Source organism: Torulaspora delbrueckii, chromosome 2 (genome assembly GCF_000243375.1).
Source record: "Torulaspora delbrueckii CBS 1146 chromosome 2, complete genome".
Lineage (NCBI taxonomy): Eukaryota > Fungi > Ascomycota > Saccharomycetes > Saccharomycetales > Saccharomycetaceae > Torulaspora > Torulaspora delbrueckii.
Window position 1 is genome coordinate 325,941 of NC_016502.1, and position 17,719 is coordinate 343,659.

General features: G+C 43.0%; 12 protein-coding genes across 12 annotated transcripts; 5 read left to right on the forward strand and 7 right to left on the reverse strand.

Moving 5' to 3' along the window:
• Positions 1-24: 24 nt before the first annotated feature.
• On the reverse strand, positions 25-1,689 carry HEM1 (5-aminolevulinate synthase; the record flags this gene model as incomplete). The annotated part of the gene is made up of 1 exon (XM_003679474.1): positions 25-1,689. One exon carries the CDS (start codon positions 1,687-1,689, stop codon positions 25-27), a length of 1,665 nt encoding a protein of 554 aa, XP_003679522.1.
• Positions 1,690-1,905: 216 nt separating this feature from the next.
• ACK1 (Ack1p) lies at positions 1,906-3,516 on the reverse strand (the record flags this gene model as incomplete). Its single annotated transcript, XM_003679475.1, has 1 exon — positions 1,906-3,516. One exon carries the CDS (start codon positions 3,514-3,516, stop codon positions 1,906-1,908), a length of 1,611 nt encoding a protein of 536 aa, XP_003679523.1.
• A 297-nt stretch (positions 3,517-3,813) lies between these two features.
• Positions 3,814-4,392, forward strand: COX20 (Cox20p; the record flags this gene model as incomplete). The annotated part of the gene is made up of 1 exon (XM_003679476.1): positions 3,814-4,392. One exon carries the CDS (start codon positions 3,814-3,816, stop codon positions 4,390-4,392), a length of 579 nt encoding a protein of 192 aa, XP_003679524.1.
• Positions 4,393-4,620: 228 nt separating this feature from the next.
• Positions 4,621-5,601, forward strand: TDEL0B01850 (DODA-type extradiol aromatic ring-opening family dioxygenase; the record flags this gene model as incomplete). Its single annotated transcript, XM_003679477.1, has 1 exon — positions 4,621-5,601. The coding sequence occupies one exon, from the start codon at positions 4,621-4,623 to the stop codon at positions 5,599-5,601; it is 981 nt and encodes a 326-aa protein (XP_003679525.1).
• Positions 5,602-5,663: 62 nt separating this feature from the next.
• Positions 5,664-6,914, reverse strand: IVY1 (Ivy1p; the record flags this gene model as incomplete). The annotated part of the gene is made up of 1 exon (XM_003679478.1): positions 5,664-6,914. One exon carries the CDS (start codon positions 6,912-6,914, stop codon positions 5,664-5,666), a length of 1,251 nt encoding a protein of 416 aa, XP_003679526.1.
• A 223-nt stretch (positions 6,915-7,137) lies between these two features.
• MRPL11 (mitochondrial 54S ribosomal protein uL10m) lies at positions 7,138-7,860 on the forward strand (the record flags this gene model as incomplete). Its single annotated transcript, XM_003679479.1, has 1 exon — positions 7,138-7,860. One exon carries the CDS (start codon positions 7,138-7,140, stop codon positions 7,858-7,860), a length of 723 nt encoding a protein of 240 aa, XP_003679527.1.
• A 242-nt stretch (positions 7,861-8,102) lies between these two features.
• On the forward strand, positions 8,103-8,963 carry TRM8 (tRNA (guanine46-N7)-methyltransferase; the record flags this gene model as incomplete). Its single annotated transcript, XM_003679480.1, has 1 exon — positions 8,103-8,963. The coding sequence occupies one exon, from the start codon at positions 8,103-8,105 to the stop codon at positions 8,961-8,963; it is 861 nt and encodes a 286-aa protein (XP_003679528.1).
• A 57-nt stretch (positions 8,964-9,020) lies between these two features.
• Positions 9,021-9,572, reverse strand: MGT1 (methylated-DNA--protein-cysteine methyltransferase; the record flags this gene model as incomplete). The annotated part of the gene is made up of 1 exon (XM_003679481.1): positions 9,021-9,572. The coding sequence occupies one exon, from the start codon at positions 9,570-9,572 to the stop codon at positions 9,021-9,023; it is 552 nt and encodes a 183-aa protein (XP_003679529.1).
• Positions 9,573-9,932: 360 nt separating this feature from the next.
• TDEL0B01900 (uncharacterized protein) lies at positions 9,933-11,996 on the reverse strand (the record flags this gene model as incomplete). The annotated part of the gene is made up of 1 exon (XM_003679482.1): positions 9,933-11,996. One exon carries the CDS (start codon positions 11,994-11,996, stop codon positions 9,933-9,935), a length of 2,064 nt encoding a protein of 687 aa, XP_003679530.1.
• Positions 11,997-12,264: 268 nt separating this feature from the next.
• On the reverse strand, positions 12,265-13,167 carry GGC1 (Ggc1p; the record flags this gene model as incomplete). Its single annotated transcript, XM_003679483.1, has 1 exon — positions 12,265-13,167. The coding sequence occupies one exon, from the start codon at positions 13,165-13,167 to the stop codon at positions 12,265-12,267; it is 903 nt and encodes a 300-aa protein (XP_003679531.1).
• Positions 13,168-13,547: 380 nt separating this feature from the next.
• PCF11 (Pcf11p) lies at positions 13,548-15,380 on the forward strand (the record flags this gene model as incomplete). Its single annotated transcript, XM_003679484.1, has 1 exon — positions 13,548-15,380. The coding sequence occupies one exon, from the start codon at positions 13,548-13,550 to the stop codon at positions 15,378-15,380; it is 1,833 nt and encodes a 610-aa protein (XP_003679532.1).
• An 88-nt stretch (positions 15,381-15,468) lies between these two features.
• ASF2 (Asf2p) lies at positions 15,469-17,337 on the reverse strand (the record flags this gene model as incomplete). Its single annotated transcript, XM_003679485.1, has 1 exon — positions 15,469-17,337. The coding sequence occupies one exon, from the start codon at positions 17,335-17,337 to the stop codon at positions 15,469-15,471; it is 1,869 nt and encodes a 622-aa protein (XP_003679533.1).
• Positions 17,338-17,719: the final 382 nt, after the last annotated feature.

Below are 17,719 nucleotides of genomic sequence, written 5' to 3' on the forward strand. Positions count from 1 at the left end.
TGGCTATTAAGAATTTGCTGAATATTAAGCTTTAATACCACTGGAAACCTCTAGCTGTTGTAGCACCGGGTCCAGCACATTAGGGTTCAAAGAGTCATTAGTCAATTGCAATTGTTGTTCAGTCCATAGATTGGCCTCCTCGACAAAATCTTTCTGACCAACACCGAGAATACCACCTTGATTCTCCCAATCTCTGACACGAGGTAATTGCAATTGGTTGAACACGTCGTCGACAGCGTCCAGTAAGATGTCACTTAAGTCATCGGTGTGGCCTGGGGTTGGAGTGATTCTCAATCTCTCAGTACCACGGGCCACAGTTGGAAAGTTGATAGCTTGAACGTAGATTCTGTGGTCTTCCATCAATAAATCAGAGGCCTGTTTAGCCAAATCAGCATTACCGACAAGCACAGGCACAATGTGCGAAGGGTTTGGAATGACGGGTATCCCCAACTCTTCAAAACCTTGCTTCACGTAAGAGGTGTGTCTTTGTTGTTGTTGTCTCAAATCCAAGTGACGACGTTGGTATCTGATAGCTTCAGCAGCACCGGCCATGACAGCAGGTGGTAAAGTAGTAGTAAAAATGAACCCCGGGGCGTAGGAACGACACCAGTCGATCAATTTGCTTGATGCAGCAACATACCCACCAACAGTCCCGAAAGACTTACCCAAGGTACCAGTAATCATGTCAACACGATCCATAACAGTCCTCTTATTTGGGACAGAGGAAATACCACTCAAACGGTGAGCCTCGAAATCACAATGTTCAGCGACACCAGCACCGTGTGGACCATACAACCCAACAGCATGCACTTCGTCCAAGAAAGTCAACGCACCGTACTTTTCAGCCAAATCACAAATCTTGTTGATTTCTGAGACAGAACCGGACATTGAGTAAACAGACTCGAAAGCGATCAATTTTGGGGTCGACTTAGGATACATTTGCAGCAACTCTTCCAAATGTTGCAAATCATTATGCTTGAAGATATGCTTGGTAGTGTTGGCATGCTTAATACCAACGATCATGGAGGCATGGTTCAACTCATCCGAAAAGATAACAAGATCCTTCACTTTTTGACCAAGCAACGACAAAACAGCATCATTGGCCATGTAACAAGAAGAAAAAACCAAAGCACCTTCCTTCTTGTGCAAAGCTGCAATCTCAGCTTCTAAACGCATAGTGTGCTGGTTATGACCAGCGATATTTCTGGTACCACCAGCCCCTGCACCATACTTATCCATAGTTTTCTTCATCACGTCCACAACTTGTTGGTTCTTAGACAAAGCTAAGTAATCATTAGAGCACCAAACGGTCACCTTTTCCTCTTCTGTTTGGCGATGAGCCATCGGAAACTCACGGGCAAGACGGTTGATATTGTTGAAAAACCGATAAGACTTATCCAAACGTTTTTTCTCAATATCCCTCTCGAACAACCCATCAAAGTCAAAGGAGGACTCCTGAGTAGCGTGGTTGGCAACAGTCTCGGCACCAAGTTTACTAGCAGTGGCAGCAGCTGGTGCTGCAGATGCAGTAGCATAATCTCTTTTCTGCATAGCATGGCCAACCACAGGACATTTCTTGGCCATAGCAGGCAAATTGGCCGACCTTAACTGTTTGACACCTTGCGCAGACGAGATCGTCTGACGCATAAATGGGCATAGCTTCACAGATTGATGTGCAATAGCTTCCATTCTTTCTTTCGAACAGCAAACAATTACACTGAACTACCAAAGAATCCACAGTATACTGTGAATCGATTTAAAAGCTGTTGAAATCGCTTGTAGTTTTTGTAAAAGTATTCTTTCAAGAATAAACTCATCTTGAAGTCTTTTTTTTCTTATTCATACAACAAAATTTTATCTTGAATGAGTAACTGAAGTCACGTGACTCTTGCCCAATTATTTGAATTATAGACCGGATTGAAGTCTAGAGATAGCTTTGGAGTGCCCTAACCTGGCAGCTCTCTCATAATGAACCCTGGCTTGCGCTGGATCTTGTGTGCAGCCGATGGCTCTTTCGTAGTAGTAAGCGAGCGCGTATTCCGCCCGTGCAAGCTTACCGTCAGAGGCTTCACAACTTTGCAGTGCCCACTTGAATGCTTCTTGGTCATTTGGCTGTAATACACCTGTGGCACCCGTAAGGTACCATCCGCTGAGTGCAAGCATGGCCATAGCATTACCCTTTGGTTCCGCGAGGGCTGCCTTGGCGTACCATGCAATAGATTTCTTGGCGATAACCGGCAATTGTAGCTCACCGAACTCGTAGCAGTGGCCTAGCTTCCATTGCGCTAATGGATACTCGCATTTTGTAGCGCATGCATAATAGTTTTTAAGTGCTTTGGTTGGGTTTGGTGTAATATTGTTTTCCGTGAGTAGTCGTTGAACTGTGAATGGTAGCGATGTGAATTCGTAGATCTTACCTAGCTCGTAGAGGGCTTGTGGAGAATTGTGCTGCTTGGCGGCATTCTTGAACCATGACATTGCTTGCGGAACGTCCTGGAAATCTTCTCTGTAGAGACAAAACATACCAAGCTTGTACATGCAGGCAGAGTTCGAACACAACTCAGCACCACGCAAATAATACCTGAACGCTAGTGTGAGGGACTCCGACTGAGACGATACGTCCGCTGTACCCTTTTGAAACTCGTAGCAAACACCAGCACGGTAACAAGCTTCAGAATGATTACTCTTTGCCGCACGACAGTAGTATTCGAGTGCTTTCTTATCGTTGCGCACAACGATGCTCTTGTTTTTGATCGCCAGGTATGGTTGATGCGAATACAAAGTGCCCATGAGATACATCGCCGGTCCCCATTTCATCGTTATCAGTTTCGCCAAAACTTTAAAAGAATGTTCAAGAATCACTTTCTGGTTCTTGGTGACCTCTTCCGGTTTTAACTCTCGTTTCAATTTTTCTGCATTGATATTATAATGACTGAGAAACTCTTCGTCGAATGCAAACTCCAGCAAGGTCTCACACCATTTCATTTGAACTTCTGGTGTAAAGCTGACAGAGTCCTTCACCGTGGTGTTATAAATCTCGTAGAATTTCAATCCACTGGGCGAATACTGTGACAGATCGCGTTTCCTCTCCCTTGGAGGCTGCGGTACCTTCGTGGGTTCTTCCTCAGTCCTATAAGCCTTCTCCTGTAAAATCTTATTTTCTGATTCTTCATAAGGCGGCGGCGGTATTCTTTCTCGTGTTTCCTGTGGTCTCAATGACTCCACACTTGTAGTTGTAGTTGGTGGTAGTTGGAAAGGATGCTCGTACCGATCATGAGTGCTGCTACCACTACTGGCGCTTGATTCGACCAACGGTCGCGTAGAAGTCGGAGTTGACGATTTGTAAACTGGAATAGGGTTGATAACCTCAGCGACATCTTCCAAGGGGTAAGGTGCCACTGGTTCTGTTGCCACCTGTGAAACAGCAGAACCACTAGTATTGGCTGTAGCCGCCACAGGGGGGTACATATTGATGTGTTTATCGTATCGGTTATCGTGGTAATTATCGCGAAACATAGCTCTTAAAACACTCTCTTCGGGCACAGTGTCATCCAGCCCTCAAACAGCACCTCTCAGCAGGTGTTAGCAAACCTCAGGAGCTCGTAGTAAGTTGCAAATCAGTAATAACAGTATACTCTGATAGCCATCGAAGTTGGCTCAACTTTAGCCAATTTTTGACCAAAAACCCGGGTAAAGATAAATTTCACTTAATTGAAGAGTTATTCAAAAGGTTTCAAGAGGCTTGAATCGGTCTAGAGGGTAATTTGTAGGCTGCTTAGAGGGCCATTAGAAGTGTGAGAGGGTGCTTGAACTATGGTTTGGTGGCCATTTGGATCAAAAAAGGGTGATGAGTCGGAAAATACGAAGGAGACCGTTGGAAAGAGAGAAGATGGTGCTCAAATGGCGAATTACTCGAGAGGACAGAAGATTCTACTAGAAGACACGAGCCCCAGGTTTAACGCAGAAGCTTCACAGAGTGAGAGAGCAGTTTCAAAGGAAGAAGCTAATTTTGAAAGGGCCTTGAGTACGATATCGCGAGAGGACTTTTCACTGGCAAAATTGACAATGATTCCCTGTTTCAGAGACGCCGGGCTGATTGGCTTCAGCTGTATGTTTGTTACTGGTGCTGTGACTTTTTTGTACCATAAAAACCCCAGTAAATCTGCCAATTGGTCTGTGGGAGGGCTGCTTCTGGGTTCCGTTGTTGGATGGGAGCAATGCAGACTGCGCAGAAAGAAGAGTTTCCAAGTGGCCCAGATGGCCAGGAATACGGTCGCAGCGAAGGAGAAACCCATGATGAACAGTGTGCCGCATGATGAAAGGGTGAAGCACCAGTGGGATGGGCATACGAGTGAGGACCAGTCAAAGAGGCCTTGGTACAAGATTTGGTAATGATTTACTAGGGGAATATACACTGTCATTAACTAAGAAGCAGTCTGTGAAGCTTCCATAGGAGCTCATCGACTGGTAAGCTGCCTCGTACACAGTTATTGTGATTTGATCAATTATTACTCATGCTGACAATTCGATTGTCATTAGAAGTGAACGACGGTTGTTAAGTATTAGCATACATAAGAGAGAGATGAGATTTAAAGAAACTTGGATGATAGAAAATTGTTGATGTATTGGGGTGTGGCAATTGTGGTTGCAATATTGGCCATTTACAAATATTTAAATTCGACGATTGATTATACGATGAGTACTGCGCCAGTTTACTTTCTATCCCATGGGGGTCCAACGTTTCTGTATCGAAACGCCAAATTCGGTGGTGAGCCTGGTGCGTTTGATGCCACTGCTGCACTTGGGAAGTTTATTCGAGAAACGATTCAACCGAAATTTGTGATTATGGTTTCTGCTCACTGGCAGTCAGACTCGAAATCATCTGTGCAAGTGGCTGTACCTTCTGGAAGTTCCTTGGAAAATGAACTCATTTATGACTTTTATGGGTTCCCCAAGCAACTGTACGCTGAAAAGTTTCGTACTAGGAACGATTTGTCCTTAGCCACTCGTATTACTAAGGATTTAAATTTATACTTCTCAAAAGATGGTAACTCACCGGTCCATGCATCGTTGGCTACCAGAGGTATCGATCATGGAGTTTGGGTTCCTTTGAGGGTGGCTTTTCCTGCGAAAACAGCAGACGACTGGAATCTCGACGTTCCTTTGGTGCAGGTTTCACTGACAGCTGATGAGACTGACTTTGTTACACATTACAAATTGGGACAGGCACTGTCAAAGTACAGGGATGAAGGTGGGCTAGTTCTCGTCTCGGGGATGAGCGTCCACAATTTGAGAGATAATATAATGAGTACCAAGCCGCTGAGCTATACAACACAGTTCAACGAACTGTTGAGAGATATCTTGTTGCCTGATGTCTCGGCTAGTAACAAACTAAACCAATTCAAAGATCTGCTAAAAAATCCAGCCAAACGTAAACTCCTCTACTCGGCGCATCCAACTTTAGAGCATTTCGTGCCAATGATCGTGGGGTTGGGAGCCGGTGCTGGACAACAAACTGATGGCATGGTCAAAGTTAAGGAAATTTACAACAAAGATCAAGCCTCGTTGGGCTGGGGTATTTATCAGTACGACGATAATTGATATTATCGAAAATTTTCTGTAATAATGATACATATGATATACAAGGGTATGCAGAAGACTTTTCACTCAATCGTTTCATCATGATTTGTGTTTGCGTTAATGGCTGGTCCTTGCCGAACTTCGCTTAGGCTCAACATCGATACACCTTCTAATACATTTTGATCCTTTAAACTCTCTTTATCGCCATTTCGGCTTCTTGCGCTGCCCGCCAGGGGCAACGAGAAGGAATTATCGAATCCAGCTTCATCTTCCTCCTGATCCAAATCGCTTTGATCTTCATCGCGGTCAAGGTTATTTTGGGGTGACTGCGCCAGAGGTGACTTTATCCTTGTTGAGGATGTAATTTTTCTTGGAGTTTTAGGTTCATCATCACTATTTCGGTCGTTATCTTTGTCCTGTGTAACAGTTATTTGAGGTTGTATCTCGTCGTCACTGCGAGTAGAATCTTCCTCCTTCGCGAACGGATCCTCAGCGTCCATAAGTAGCTCATCTAGCCCGCCACCTGACCAGCCTTTCCGTGCAATACTCTCAGAAATCTCTACCTGGGCCCTCGAAACGGTAGCCACGTTATCCAGTACGTGATCACAAGTCGATTCCACCAAATTATACGAATCCTGATAAAAATCGTGCCTTAAGGCCTCTAGATGATCCAACTGCGATTGTAAATTCAAAAGGCTCTCCTTGTATAACATGAGATTCCTCACCTTCCTTTTTGATAGGTTTGTATTATGCTTTTCCTGCAGTTTTAACTTCATACTTTGTTCTTTGCACTGTTTCTTAAATTCGTTTTCCATGGTCCTAAATTTGACCTCGAACTCATCAATCTCTTCCAACAATCCATCGCTCAAAGCAGCTTGCAAGCATTGCGACATGATATTTTCATGGTTGGCCAAGAGGTAGAAAAGTCCACTAGCACTCAAGAATCTCTCAGCAGTACTATCTGCGCATCCCTTGAGTCTTGCCAGTTGCTCAAGCGAATGGGCCATACTTCCAGCATGGTTGGATACTTCCCTCAAACTTTTAGCATATCCCTGCGAGCTATTTCGGAGATTCGTCATGGCGTCGACGGTATTTTTCATGTCTCTCTTGGTAACCAAGGTCCTCAAATCACTAATAGAGCTCATCCCAGATCGCACACTGGCGGGAGTCATCCGACGTTTGAAAGTAGACGCATTCAAGTGAGTACCAGTGGTGCTAGAAGTCTCCATCGCGTCTACACTTTGCGGACTTGTGTTATTAACAATAGAGTAAAACTCGGACAAATGAGGAGCATATCTCTCCGGAGAAGTCGTCCCAGATAAATGACTGTTCATCAGCAGTTCCTCCGTTACTATCAGATCACCAGAGACCGCTTAAGATCCACTAATGAGTTCTCTTGACGCCTTCTTCACAGCTCTGAAGTGCCAACAATTATATCGTGGGCAGCGACGGTGATACTAAGAAAGTGAAAAAATTTGACCGTTTGATGAGAACTTTGACCAACTTTGACCACTTCAGAAAGTCAATTGAGGCTGAATTGGATCGCATTTGGGCAAGATGAGCTTGTCAGGTTTGTTAGGTTTGAGATTACCACTTATACAGGTGCTTGGGAAGCCCTATGTATCGAGAAGTTGGTGGAGATCATATGCGGTCAGTTCACACACAAGTCTTGAGGGAAGAATCACTGTGAAGCCATTGGAGTCTAGAAAGACATTTTTGGTTGATTCGTACAAGCATATGATGGAAACGAGCCCAGTGGTACTCTTTGTCCATTATAATAATTTGATGAAAAATGAGGACCATCATTATAGATCACTCGTAAAGCAACAAGGCGGTAGATTGACCATGTTGAGAAACAGTCTATTCTCAGTTTATCTGAAAAATTCAAAGGCCTCAGATCCCTGTGCTCCTCTGAGTCGAAAGAAACAGAATAGGAAACACCCTCTATTACCATTATTAAAAGGACCTACAGCAGCGATCACCTTTGCAGAAACTAATCCTGTAAGCGTTGCCAAGATCCTAAAGATGTTGGAAAGGGCTCAGGATAAACTGTTCGTTGTGGGAGCCAAGGTCGAGACAGAGGTTTACGACGTTACTCAATTGAATCAATTCAAGACGCTCCCCAGCAAGCCAGAACTGCAGGCACAGCTCTTGGGGCTACTTAACGTTCTCGGAGGTGCTGGTTTAGTGAGAACGCTAGAGGCTGGCTCTCAAACGCTATATTTGACGCTTTCTTCGCATCAGGATAACCAATCCTCGGACAACAAGAAGGAGGAATAAAGCATATAAAACATTCATTCTGTACCAGAGTATACAGTCATAGAAACCATGTAAATACGAATTACGAACATCTAATTATTGAGCTTAAACTCATCGAGCTTGTTAACTATGGGGATTTTTCATGTGGAAAATTTTCCATAGCTCATCTCATCTCATCGCATCCCAGCTGGATAAACAAACTCAAAAGACCACTTTATAACACTCATTTGAGCCCTCTAAAGTAGTACACGCGAATTCGCAAGATGAAAGCTAAGCCATTGAGTCAAGATCCGGGATCCAAGCGTTACGCCTACCGTGTCAACAAGGAAGAAAACCGTAAAGAGCTAAAGCATGTTAGAATCGATGAGAAGGACGCTGGTGATAAAGGAAAGAAACTTGATCTTCCCAAGAAAAAATTTTACCGTCAAAGAGCTCATTCGAACCCATTCTCAGATCACCAGTTGGAATACCCATCATGTCCCGACGATATGGACTGGTCGAGATTGTATCCACACTTTTACGATAAAGAGAACAAAAAAATGACCAAGGAGGTCACAATCGCAGATATTGGATGTGGATTTGGCGGTTTGCTGATTGACCTTTCTCCTGAGTTTCCTGATGACCTGATTCTGGGTATGGAGATCCGTGTTCAAGTTACCAACTACGTGGAAGACAGAATAATTGCCTTGAGAAACAACCATGCCAAGAAAATGGCTTACCAAAATATCAACGTTCTAAGAGGCAACGCGATGAAATTTATACCAAACTTCTTCCTCAAGGGACAATTGTCGAAGATGTTCTTCTGCTTTCCGGATCCGCATTTCAAACAGAGAAAGCACAAGGCTAGAATTATCACCAATACTCTGTTGAGTGAATACGCCTACGTTTTAAAGGAAGGCGGTGTCGTGTACACTATTACCGATGTGGAAGATCTTCATAATTGGATGGTCAAACATCTCGAGGAACATCCGTTGTTCGAAAGATTGAGTGAATCATGGGAAAATGAAGACAAATGTGTAACCATAATGAGAAATGCCACTGAGGAAGGTAAGAAGGTGGAAAGAAAGAAAGGTGACAAGTTTATTGCATGTTTCAAGAGACTTCCTACCCCAAGCATAGCATAAATTCGATACCTACTATACATAATTTACTTAACACTGAGTCTAAACAAGCTAATGTGTTCAGCGAATTTTCAAAAATCTCTCCTGGCGCACAAGCTTCCTTTTCAATACAGGCCCCCATCTAAAACCACCTGTAGACCCACTTGCAGGTAAACATCTATGACAAGGTACTATCAACGCCAGTTTGTTTTGACCAATAGCGTTACCAACGGCTCTAGTGGCATTTGGTGAGCCTAAATTTTTTGCAATCGTAGTGTAAGTGACAGTTTGTCCACTGGGGACTTTCTCTAGCTCTGACCAGACTCTCTTCTGAAACTCAGTCCCAAAGATGTATTCGTAATCCACCATTATAGGAGCAGAATCATCCATCAGTTTTCTAACATTTTCAGCAACAGCTTCCAAATCCTTATTGTCTTGTTCTCTCTCATTTAATTCATACTCGACCTTAGTTTTGGCACTCAACTTATCAAAGTCAACTCTGGCCTGTCTATATTGTAACTCCTCATCGCGTCCTAATGACAGGTAGACCACTCTACTGGTTTTATTCTGTACTACCAGGAAAGCATTGGTTAACTTTCCTTTCACGACGAAGTATCTCAATTGTTCCGCCATCTTCCGGTCTGCTCCTGGATGTTGTTCATCTAAATTGTGCTCGATAGTTCGGACCTTCAAGGTCGGTCTTATATGTGATCGTCAAAGATAAGAAGTTACTCCGGCTATTCTCTACTCTCCATAAGCTCATAAAGTGATTTGAAGTGTTCATTCAGTGTTCATTTCAGTCTCTGATGAAAGAAATGAATAATGCATACAGCAGAACTGAAGCACAATATAATGAGGTAATCAAATTCATTGAAAACAATTTCTGGTAGTTGACTGGTGTTATATCATACAAATTAGACAAGAGTGCTAAATTATGTTTCAGTAAATTTTGCCAAGTAATGTAGGTCATGTCGATTATGTCTAGGACAGTTTTTAGTTCCCAGATTCCAAATCATTTGCAGAAATTGTACCATAGGCTCCATTACCTGTCCCTTCTCTGTCACCAAGATGAATGACTTTGCTAACAAATAGCGAAATGTTTTCAGAACCGCGTCTAATTGCAGTTTTGATGCCCTTCTGTTGCTGTTTCGCTTTGAAGTCAAGTACTTGTTCAACACTAGGAGGCTCCAAAGTTCCCATTGGAAAGCTGGTGAGCCCAGTAGTTCTGGATTTGATGCTTTGGTTGCTCCTCATCATCGGTCCGCCTGGGACAGTTGGTTGCGCAACACCAGGTTGCCTATCTGGGATTGGTCCTGCACTTTTTGTAGACATTGCATCGATATCCGTAGCATAATCACCAGAGTTCAACTCTGATCTAGCAAAGCTAAAAGTCGAGGATCTGTCATCAAACACAGAATCCATGTCTTCCAAACGTAGACCAGCCGTTTCTGGATAGAGCTTAAAGACGACTGCGAAAGAAATGAAACAAGAAGTCGCATGAATCAGGTACAACCTCCAGGCAATCTTTTCTTGTAGGATGGGAGTCATTATACCTACGAGCCAATTACAAAGCCAGTTTGTTGCTGTAGATGATGAAGCCATTGCTGAACGAGCCGATAGTGGAGCAATTTCGACAGGGTATAGCCATGGGATAGGACCCCAACTGAAACCAAAGAATGCATTGAAGACTATCACGAATAGAACGACAAGCTTTGGAGTAGCAGGGATGTTTGCCAGCATTGATATGGATATTGATACAAGGGCACAACCCATAAAGATACCACCAGTCATTAAGATCGGCTTCCTACCCCACTTATCAACAAGCGTCCATGGTGGTAAAGTCGAGAGCACGTAAATGAGACCGTTAATACCCGTCATCAATATGGCCTCTCTGCCAACCCAGCCGGCTTGCTCGAACACCATAGGAGCATAGTAGGAAATAACGTTAATACCATTAAGTTGAGCAAACATCTGAGAGCTCATTGCAATCAACATTCTTCTTTTATAGCGCTTAAACACGTTCCAATGGGATTTACCTTCACCTTCCATTCTAGAGATCAGCACAGTTTCCTTAATTGCATGATATTCATCCTTTGCCCTTTGGTCTTGAACATCTCCATCGCTGTGAAGATCAGCAATAACAATAAGACCTTCCACGTCATGGTCATGATTTAACAACCAACGAGGGGTCTCCAAAATGACAAATGTACCGCAGAAGAGTGCAAACCCAATAACACTTTGCAAAAGTAATGGGATTCTCCAAGAGGCATTTCCCTCGATGAAAGAACAGCCATAGTCAATCCAAACACTTGCAGCATAACCAACAATATTCCCAGTAAACTCTATGCAAGCCAGCTTACCTCTATTATGAGGAGGAGATATTTCGGACTGATAAATGGGCACAATGGTACTCAGGAGACCAACGCCCAAACCGCTAATAGTTCTCCCAATAATCAAGTGCATCATCTTGTCTGCAAATCCTTGGAAAAGGCCCCCAATAACAAATATTAAAGACCCATATTTGATGGTCCTTCTGCGGCCCCATTTCTCACCTAATCTACCAACCAAAAGCGAAGAAACAAGTGCACCAATCTCCAGGATTGACACCATATTACCAATTGCTGCACGCGACGGATTATTGAAGTGATTCTTGAAATAATGCCCAGTTAAACAACCGGACATAACACCTTGGTCATACCCAAACAGAAACACTCCAAGAGACACAAAAATCGATGTGAAATATAATAACGGTCTCCCAGTCAACACCGAGTCCTTCACGGTGAGATGCGCGAGATTCTCAGGACGAATGGGCCCTGATTGATCGACTAGATTACCCATAGAAGTCCTCGGAGATACCGACGAGTTTGCCCTCATCTTTCCAACTCTGAGCCCATCCATATCTGGAGTTCCCTGCCGATTCGACAGAACTCCCAATCCCATATCTGCACGTTCATTATCGAACTGATCCTGCCGCAAAAGTGTTGTTGTTCCCTTATCAGAAACCAAGTTACCACTCTTAACGGGTGTTCCACGACCGGCATTCTGATCAGTGTCCATTCTAGCTTCAATCCTGGCTTTAATAGCACCTCACGCAAGACTCTATCAACCTTCAAAAACCAGATCTGACAGCTCTTTTGAACTGCTGAAGTCCTAAGTTCGACTAACTATCGAAACTTTGACGGAGTTTTATATAGGTAAATGACGTTTAATAGTCACGTGAAGCAGGTATTATCAAGATCAGAGTCTATATAATACAATATATGGACCTTACGGACCTTGTAGAGCTTGCTAATTATTTACATATTTGTGCAGCATTGTTCGCTGATTATTTCTGTAGCATTTTGTCGAACATTGGAATGAAAGACTGTGCTAGAGCAAAAGAAAACACTAGTTTTGGACCTGTAGTTAGCAATTTGGGTGTTAGACCCTTGAAGAAAGCAGTGAAACCTTCATTCCTCAAAGTGTTCTTGACGATGGTGAACCCGCTTTGTGGGTTGTCGAAGTTTTTGTTCTGAATTCTAGTCTTGATAACATCCAATGGAGCAGAGACAATTAGCGAGGCAGAAGCACCAACAATCGACGAAACGAAGTTTTGACCCCAAGTAGCCTGACTGTAGTCCTTGAGACCCAAAATGTACTCTTTGGCGAAAGCGTTACCACCGAACAGCGCAAATGAACCGGGAGCGTTTCTGGCAGCGGTCCATCCCCAACCTCTGTAAAGGTTGAACAAACCTTCGTCCTTCAAAATTCTCAAGAAGCCTCTACCCTTGAAGGACTCAGGGTTGGTCTGTCTCTTGATCTTCAAGACGTCCAATGGCAAAAGAACGATTTCACCGATACCGATAAGAGAACCTGCAGTAGCAGATCTTAAGGCCTTACCAGTCTTTTCGCCAAACGTCTGGTCAAAATCAGCCTTGTAATGTTTGTTCAAGTACTCGTTGGCGAATGGTTGACCACCATATTTGTAAACTCTCTGCAAAACCTTGTACACAGCAGCGTAACCCAAACCTGGGAACAAAGTAAACAAACGCTTACCCAAAGCCTCGCCACTGTGGTCACGAAAGATCACACGGTTCAACTCCGCACTAGATGAGATCTTAGTGTGATTAGACATCAATCTCTTCGAGATAGTATCGACCGGGTGGAATACACCGATCTCCAGGATACCGGCTGAGGCAGAGCCTAGCAAACGAGCCACACCAGATTGTTTTCTATCGTTACCAGCCATCTCTTAGCAACTTACTCACCGACCACTGTACTGGAAGTCTCAAGGCTCGTATTCACAGACTTATCAAGAGTGATTCATTTCTTATCAATTATTTTTTAAACTCAAATTTTTCAGTCAACGAGTCATTGAAGGAGAAGAATCAATGAAAAGTAGTCGATCTTGAAGCGATCCTTCGGCTTGATGATTCTAGCTAGTATATCATTGAGCATTGATGGTCAATTGGCTGTTTAAACTGTGTAAATTCGATTTTGAGGTGTCTTCTGTGTAGTGTGTGGGTTTTCCAGCTTATTATATAAAGTTCTGAAGCAATTGAATGAGTACTCATCACTTATTTGAAGACTCTAAAGATATTAAACCAAGCGCTTAGAGGGTGGTTTGTTATGGATAAGGAGGGAGAGATCATTGTGAGGGATTTCACCAGTATCCTGGAAGAACTGACGTTCAATTCGAGGCCCATTATAACAACTTTGACGAAGATAGCAGAGGAAAATATCACATATGCTCAGTATTTTGCAGATGCGCTAGAGGCTAGGATTGATAAATGTCCTCCGAATCAGAAACTGTGTGCATTTTATGCCCTGGATTCCATTTGTAAGAATGCGGGAAGTCCTTATACGATTTATTTTAGCAGGAATCTGTTCACATTGTACAAGAAAACATATCTTTTAGTCGATAACGGTACGAGGACCAAGCTTATTCACATGTTCAAGACTTGGATGGATCCAAATGACTCGACGGGTGGGCTATCTCCGCTTTTCGAGCGATCTGCGCTTGAGAGGATTGAACAGTTCCTGATAAAGGCCAGTGCTTTGCACCAGAAGAATTTCCAGTCTATGCTACCAACACCAACTGTACCTTTACTCACGCGAGAGATTGATAAATTAACTACCCTTACAAATGAGCGTTTGAAGAGCCAACCTAATGATGAAAAGTTGAAGATGAAATTGGTGGTTCTGACACAATTGAAGCAAGAGTTGCATAGAGAGAAACTGGCATCAGGTGCGTTAAAACAGCTCCAGTTACAGTTGAGACAGATTTTTGCACAGGATCAGCAATATTTGCAGGATATTCAACGGCAAAATCAACAACAACAGCAGCGGACGCAATTGCAACAGCAACAGCAGCAACAGCAACAGATGTCTAAGCCATCTGCTACGTCTTCGAATGGCAGCTCTTTCATTCCACTGTTTGGAGATAACTCGAACACTGGAGCTTCATTATTTGGCAACTCGATCGGTATCGTTGGACCTCCAAATTTTCAAAACTTGGAAAGGTCAAATCAACTTTCTAGGATGCAAAATCTATACCAGTCACTAGACTCGGAAGGCTTGATTTACAAGCCCCCAAAAGAATCTATTGTGACTTTATACTCAAAGCTTGCGGGTGATGATAATCTTACATCAAATAATGCCGACAGACAACCCGAAAAGAATCTTCCTCCAATCCCAGTTTTGACCGGTATACTCTCTGATTGTAAAGCCTATTTTGCGACGGTGAATGTAGATATCCTAAATACCCCAAATTTGCTACTGTCACAACATATCATAACTTCCGATAATCCAGTTGTGAATTCCAACTTGATCCATCTACTATATCGTGCCAAGCCTTACAAATGTAACATCTGTGGGAAAAGATTTGGTAATAACGTGCAAGAGAAAAAGGCACAGGCAGATCATTTAGACTGGCATTTTAGAATAAACAAGAGGATCAAGGGTTCCGAAATAACTGCTGGTTCAAATGGTAATACCACTAATGCTACCCAAAAAAATATACAATCAAGAAACTGGTACCTACAGGACTCCCAGTGGATTACTTTCAAAGACGATGAGATTGTCTCTACTACGTTCTCCACAAATCAAAATGCTAAGATGACTACTGCTTCTTTAGACGATCAAACACAATACAGTTCAACGACTAAAACTAATGAGGAGAAAAAGAATTTGGGTGTATTTGCCATCGATGAAAAGGTCCTTTTAAAGAAGCATGTTGTTGTACCCGAATCTGCGGAAGATATGTCCTTCAAATGCCCAATTTGCAAAGAAGTTGTAGCTGGTTTATATGATGAAGAACTCGGAGAATGGGTGTGGAGGAATGCAATGGAAGTGGACAATAAATATTTTCATGCCACCTGCTACTATGAAGCCGCAAGAAATAGTACAAAGGCTGGAGTGCAACTCGATCTTGAGAGTCTCAAACACCTGGTGACTGAATAGTTTTACATAGCACTTTAGCAGCAAACTACAGAATGTTAGTCGATGCCGGGAGTCTCCGCCAGTTCATCTAACGCCTTTACATATTAGATCATGGGCTTTCCAGTGTGACTCTAGACTGATCATTTAGCAAATCCTCAGGCGAGTGTTCTTTCTTAACCCTGGGTGAAGTATATATTGGATGACCATTGGAACCATATGGATCATCGTTAGCGTTTTCCTTAGGCGTCTCTTTGTTTTCTCTCTCATTCATTTCAACATTCTTCAGAAGATTGCTGTACATTTTATGCAAAGTTCGTATCTCCATTCTATGCTTTTCCTCAACGTCTTTTTGGGCTGCATTGTGCGCCAAACGTGCGTATTCGGGGTTTGCTGCTCCTCTTGTGGCTAGATCTTTTCTTAAATGTTCAACTAGTTCTTTCAAATGTTCACTTTTGAGTTTTTCCTCATGTAAGTATTGTTTTAACGTGTCGATATCCCTCTTTTGAAGCGTGGTAACTCTGTTGAGCTCAGTACAGGATAGGGAATCAGCTTGAACGGATTCGACCTGCGAAAGTTGTGCTCTTAATTCTTGGATGGTTTTCTTTTGCTCCTCAGTAGCTAGGATCTGCATTTCCATGATTCTATTTTGATTATCAATTGTCTCCTTCTGCCGCTTGATGGTCTCTATATAATGAGGAACATACCCTTTAACATTTTCCCCAAAGTTTTCCCACTTCATTAAGGCTGATCTGTATTCTTCATTCATTTTCTGCAAGAACTGACGATCAACTTGTTGTTTGCTAAGTGCGGCCTTCAGATTGGCTACGCGTGTAGCTGTGTAGACTCGAACTTTCGCTAACTCTGAAGCGCCATTAAGCAGTTTATTCTTTAATTCTTCAACAAAAGGACTCTCATCCTTTACTAACCTAGCTCCACATAACTGCATTGATGCTTCATCTTCTGCTGACTTGAGTGCTACATCATACTCGTGCAGTCGCTTTAGTATACCCTTCTCCAGTTTTTCAAGCGCTCTTTTGGGCTTCGAATGACACTCAGAGTGATTTTTGTCTAGTAGCGAAAGATCTTGGGGACTGTCCACCTGGCTTACAATCGGCACGCCAGCGGGTTTCTTATCATAATGCTCGTCAGTCTCTTGAATATCGCCACCATTGCTAATGGATGTTGTATCAGAGATCGCTTCAACGCTATTCTCTTCCCTATTTCTTTCCTCTACGTCTTTCCAAGAACCCCTCTCTTTTGATTCAGCCACAAGCTTTCCTGCCAATCTTTTGCATATAAGGCGATAGTTATCATCGTTTCGCAGCCTTTGATTCTCTCTTGTCAACTCTACCATTCTTCCATGCAGGCTTGCCAGTCGTATCTCATATCTCATTATCTCATCTGACATCTGTTTAAGATAGTCCTTTACATCAATCTGCGAGTAAATCGGATCTTCTGTTGCTTCTTTAGCCGGCTTCCGAATTGGAGTGTTATCGGCCACCTCTATCTCATGAGCATTATGCAGATCAACTGTAGGGTGCTTTGTCGTATTGGTCTTCCTCTTTTTAATCTCAAACTCGTCCTTCGAGTCCTCTCCGTTGGCACCCAAACGTTTGACCTTAATATCTGTGTGCTCTCTCTCCTTGCGGTATAGATATGAACTGACATCCCTCTCACTCACCTGATTAGCTGAAAATCTATGCGAAGGACTACTACCTGAGTATGAACGAGCAGGCGTTCCTGTGTTCGGCCTCATCGATTGATGTCGGAGAGAAAGTACAGTTGGCGTAGGACTATGTTTGTCAGCAACCTTCTTTCGAGCACTAGAACTTATCCACATTCGCCTCAACTTCTGACTAGAGCTGGGTCTTTGAGGTGTAGTAGCTTTACTGTTTTGCTGACTTCCGTAGGGACTCTGCGACTTACTCTCTTCAGGCTGAGGTTTCGAACGGGGCGTCGGAAGATCTCCATAGTTCATTCTTAATCAAAGATTCAGCTTCTAATCTTTATCAGGATCAAAATCTCTGTATGTTTCTTCTCACTCGCTCATACAAAAGCTCTTCTCAGTTAACGATTTCGGATCAAAATTAAAGGCATACACGAAATATCAAGAGAATGGAAATGCTCTGACTTATCACGCCAAGACGACTATTCGCCAGCGTGAAAGTCCTGAGCTTATGGTCTAGTAGACTATTTAATTTAATTCTCACAGTTTTATTTTTGATGCGTTACCTGGTTCATGTATGGTCTAATAGTTATCAAAGCTAATTAATATTACAATCGCGTTTTCTTGACTGGCTAACACATTGTTACTGGTTACGCTTCTGGTGCCAGATTTTAATTCATTATCATTCAATTCG